This window comes from Chiloscyllium plagiosum, chromosome 1 (assembly GCF_004010195.1).
Source record: "Chiloscyllium plagiosum isolate BGI_BamShark_2017 chromosome 1, ASM401019v2, whole genome shotgun sequence".
In the NCBI taxonomy this organism is placed as follows: domain Eukaryota; kingdom Metazoa; phylum Chordata; class Chondrichthyes; order Orectolobiformes; family Hemiscylliidae; genus Chiloscyllium; species Chiloscyllium plagiosum.
In genome coordinates this window covers 108038723-108043309 of record NC_057710.1, presented here as the reverse complement: position 1 = coordinate 108043309, position 4587 = coordinate 108038723, and the positions used below count along the sequence as shown (strand labels likewise).

General features: G+C 44.7%; 1 protein-coding gene across 1 annotated transcript; it reads left to right on the top strand.

Moving 5' to 3' along the window:
* The first annotated feature begins 3036 nt into the window (after positions 1 to 3036).
* On the top strand, positions 3037 to 4350 carry LOC122551641 (extracellular superoxide dismutase [Cu-Zn]-like). Its single transcript, XM_043693893.1, has one exon. The coding sequence runs from the start codon at positions 3311 to 3313 to the stop codon at positions 4007 to 4009; it is 699 nt and encodes a 232-aa protein (XP_043549828.1). The 5' UTR covers positions 3037 to 3310; the 3' UTR covers positions 4010 to 4350.
* Positions 4351 to 4587: the final 237 nt, after the last annotated feature.

Genomic DNA, 4587 nt, shown 5'->3' with positions numbered 1-4587 from the left:
ACATGTTAGGGTCTGTTATTAAGGAGGAAATAACAGGATATTTAGAAAAGCTTTATGGAATCAAACAGAGTCAACATGGTTTTGAGAAAGGGAAATCATGTTTGACAAAATTGCTAGAGTACTTTGAGGACGTAACAAGAAGATTTAATAGAATAGATAGATGCAGTGTACTTTGATTTTCAAAAGAAATATCATAATGTACTATATAAAATATTATTGCCAAGACAGGAATACATAGGAATGGGCATAATTTATCAGCATAGATTGAGAGTTGGTCAACACACAGAATACAGAGAATCAGGATTAATTACTCTTTTTCAAGTTAGCAGAGTACGATAAGGATCAGTCCTAGGGTGTCAATTATTGATCGTCTATGATTTAGAGAAGAGCCAAAATATCCAAATTTGCAGATATACAAGAATAGGTGGGAAGGATATTGTGATGAAGACATAAATGATCTGCAAAGGATATGGATATGTTGAGCGGTGGGGAATACATTTGACAGATAGAGTTTAATGTAGGAAAGTGTGAAGTCATGCACTTTGGTAGGATGAGCCAAAAAGCAGGCTGTTATTTAAGTGAAGGGAGATTCCCAAAAAAAGTGCAGCACAGAGGGTTCATGGTGTTCTTGTGTATAAAACATACAAAAAAGTGTGCAGGCACAGCTAGTAATTAAGAAAGTAAATGGCATTTTGGACGTCATTGCTTGAGGGTTGGAGTTTAAAAATAGGGTAGTCTTGGTCCAACTTTACAGAGATTGAGTGAGGATGCTCCTGGAGAATAAGGAACTGTCTGAGCTTCATATTTAGGAAAGGATACATTCACATTGGAGGCTGTCCAAAACTGATTCACTAGGCTGATACCTCAGATGAAAGGATTGTCTTGTCAAGAATTGCTAAACAGGTTAGGCCTTTATTCATTAGAATTTAGAAGAATGAATGGTAATTTTGTTCAAACGTACAAAATTCTGAGGGGCCTTAGAATCCTTACAGTGTGAAGGTAGGCCATTCAGCCCATCACGTGCACACTGACCCTCCAAAGAGCATCCCACCAGACCCATCCAATTCCCCTCCCCACATTTCGTATGACTAATCCATCAAACCTGCACATCTTTGGACTGTGAGAGGAAACCAGAGCACCCAGGGGAAAACCCACACATTCATGGGGAGAATGTGCAAACTCCAGACAGACATCCAAGGGTGGTACTGAACTTGGGTCTCTGGCACTGTTAGATAGCAGTTCAAACCACTAAGCCACTGTGCCACACCAACATAGATGTTCTGCAGATGTTTCCATTAAAAGGGAGTCTTGTACTAGGTGACATAGTTACAGAGTAAGTGGACACTCATTTAATTGAACCCGGGTCTCTGGCGCTGTGAGGCAGCAGTGCTAACCACTGATGTTCTGCAGATGTTTCCATTAAAAGGGAGTCTTGTACTAGGTGACATAGTTACAGAGTAAGTGGACACTCATTTATTATTAAGATGCAAAGGAAGTTATTTTCTCAGTAGGTGGTGAACCTCTGGACTTTTCTATCCCAGAGAACTGTGGAGGCTTGATCACTGACAGCATTTAAAAGAGGTTGGTAAATTTTTGAAATATAAAGAGTTGAGAGCTGGGATAGATCATCCATGACTTTATGGAATGGCAGTGTAGGCTTGAGGTGCTGAATGGCCTAATCCTGCTCCAATGTCTTATGTTCTATAGGACCAACACTCACACTGTTAATGTTCGAACAAAATATTTACAGGAACTCTTACCATTTGCATTTTATATTTCTGGCTAGCTTTTCTCGTACTCTAATTTTCCCCTTTATTCATTATTTTGCTCATTATTTGCTTTTTAGTTTAGATTGATTATGCTCAACTTTAGAAAAGAGATGCATTAACCTTAAATATATAGCTGAAAGGATATCTATTTTATATTTGAATGTGCAAGTCACCATTTTGTTACAAAATGCACTGGAAACTCCTGAGCCATCCAAACTCCATTATAAAAGTCCCTCTCATTTACTTTCAATCATTCTTATGTCTATTGAAGACACTGTGATGGTAGTTTTCTATGTTAAATATTTGTGGGACCGGCTACTGTGTACAAATCCAATTCTGTGTTATCTGTGAATGAATCAGGATTATTAAGTATTGAAAAGCGAGGAAGAGCAGAATCAATTTCAAGCATGTTTTGGCTTCAGGGAAATTATTAACAATCTGCTGTAAACCTTCAAAATGATTTAAAATCTGCCTAGTACTTTCTGGCAACCCTTGGTAACCCAACCACAGATCCGCCGCCCCTCCCCCGTCGATGTTCACTGTCAGTAATTCCTTCCTACAGGCATAAAACATTTCCTTAAATCCCTTTCCATAAACACTCCGATCACCCATTGAGATTGATTTCTAGATGAAAATGTGTGTAATAAATAGAATTTAAGAAGCATTTTAAAATAGCATGCTATATATATTTAACACATATGGCGCTCCTGATACTGCAGCTGGTGATAGTATTGTTGTTTTGGAGGTATGCCCTTGTATTAACATCAGGCAGTGAGGATGGAATTGCAGGATGGTAAGACCCCAGTCACGGGCCAACAGTAAGCACAATACGGGCGGGACAGGCCACTTATAAAATCAGGCAATTTTGATGTACTCCCCAAATTAACCGCCCAACGGTGAAAAGTCTAAGTATTCCTAAGACGGGAGTGCATTAGCAATACTGTACCAAGTAATGCTGATTTTATTTGCTCATCAAACCTGTTTTTGTTTTTGTTTTGGAGTTTAGTGCCCCCTTTACAATGGGAGTATTTGATTTGTGAGATTTACACCCCCCTCGGGGAAATGGAAAATGAAAACGATTCCAGCATTTTTAGTCTCCAACGTGTGCACCACTCCTCTAATGTGAACTTTTATCCCCCTGTGAATAACGGGTCATACAGTATCTGCCTATTTCTGAAGGATTTTCCTTGATAGCTGCACAAACATTTTCTTGCTTTGACCAACCACAGTTATCTCGAGAGGGCTTTCGCCTCTGCAACTTCGGCTGTAAATGCTCGTGGTAAACAGCAGCACCTTGCCACACGTACATGTACTTTGCTTTGGTTTCGGGTCCTCAAGCAGAAAGCGAGCTCTCAGCTGCCAGCTGATAGGAGGGACTGCTGGAAGTGGCGAGCTGACGTGTTGTCCCTGCTTGTGTAACTTTGCAAGTAGCTCCTGTATTTATTGCTTGCGTTCCCCTGGGCGAAACAGTGCAGGAACGACCTCTTCATATTCACAGACAGCAAGCCTGCTCTCAAAACCCTGATCGCCGGGGTCAGAACATGAAATACTTAAACGGGACAGGAAACTTGTACAGTTCAGGGCTGCAGTTGCTGCTGCTGGCAGGGACCCTCGCACTGCAAGTGCCCCAGGCCCTGGGCTACTTCAACACCAAGGCCATTGCTGGGATGTCAGACCATATCAAAGGCACTTGGCTGAAGCTGAGACCTATACTGTCCCCTCGGGACTTGCCCGGGCTCTTTGCCGTGTGTAACATACAGCCCAGCTCTGACCTGAAGGCCGGTCTGCCCGCTATCAGCGGCTACATCCTCTTCCACCAAAAGAGTCCCGATAGCAGCCTGGATGCATACTTCGACCTGCAAGGCTTCCCGATGGACGACACACAGTCCGAGCGAGCGATCCACGTCCATCAGTTCGGGGACCTGAGCGGCGGCTGCGGCTCCACCGGACCCCACTTCAATCCGTTCGGCGTGAACCACCCGAGCCACCCCGGGGACTTCCACAACTTCAAGGTGAAGAACGGCAAGATCGTCAAGCACCTCATCCACCTGAAAGCCAACCTGTACGGAGTTCACACCATCCTGGGCCGCGGGGTGGTGGTCCACCAGGGCAAGGATGACCTGGGGTTCGGGGGGAACCCGGAAAGTCTCCGGAGCGGGAACTCCGGGACAAGGCTGGCCTGCTGTACGATTGGACTCAGCAAAGGAGACCTTTGGCAGCAAATGGTGCAGAAGGAGTGAAGCTGCTGAATGGTCGATTCTCCTGCTCCTCGGGTGCTGCCTGACCTGCTGTGCTTTGGCTCTGATCTCTAGCATTTGCAGTCCTCACTTTCTCCCTGCTGATCTGCGCCAGGCCAGTTCGATGTGTTCTCAACTTAAACAATGTAGAAGTTTCGCTTGCACCAACACGCACGGCTCGTTTTGATATATGTTGCCTTATTTAATCGGCAAACGCTAACAACCTTAGTAAATAACGCACGCCTTCCCAATGCAGATACCCGGGTGTAATTCTGGATTAGTGGTGCTGGGAGAGCACAGCAGTTCAGGCAGCATCCGAGGAGCAGTAAAATCGACATTTCGGCCAAAAGCGTCTCGTCCACATCCCACACCTCCGCCCTCAGACCCCACTCCTCCAACTGTAACAAGGACAGAACGCCCCGGTACTCACCTTCCACCTTACCAACTTTCGCATAAACCAAATCATCCGCCGACATTTCCGCCACCTCCAAACAGACCCCACCACCAGGGATATATTTCCCTCTCCACCCCTTTCCGCCTTCCGCAAAGACCGTTCCCTCCGTGACGACCTGGTCAGGTCC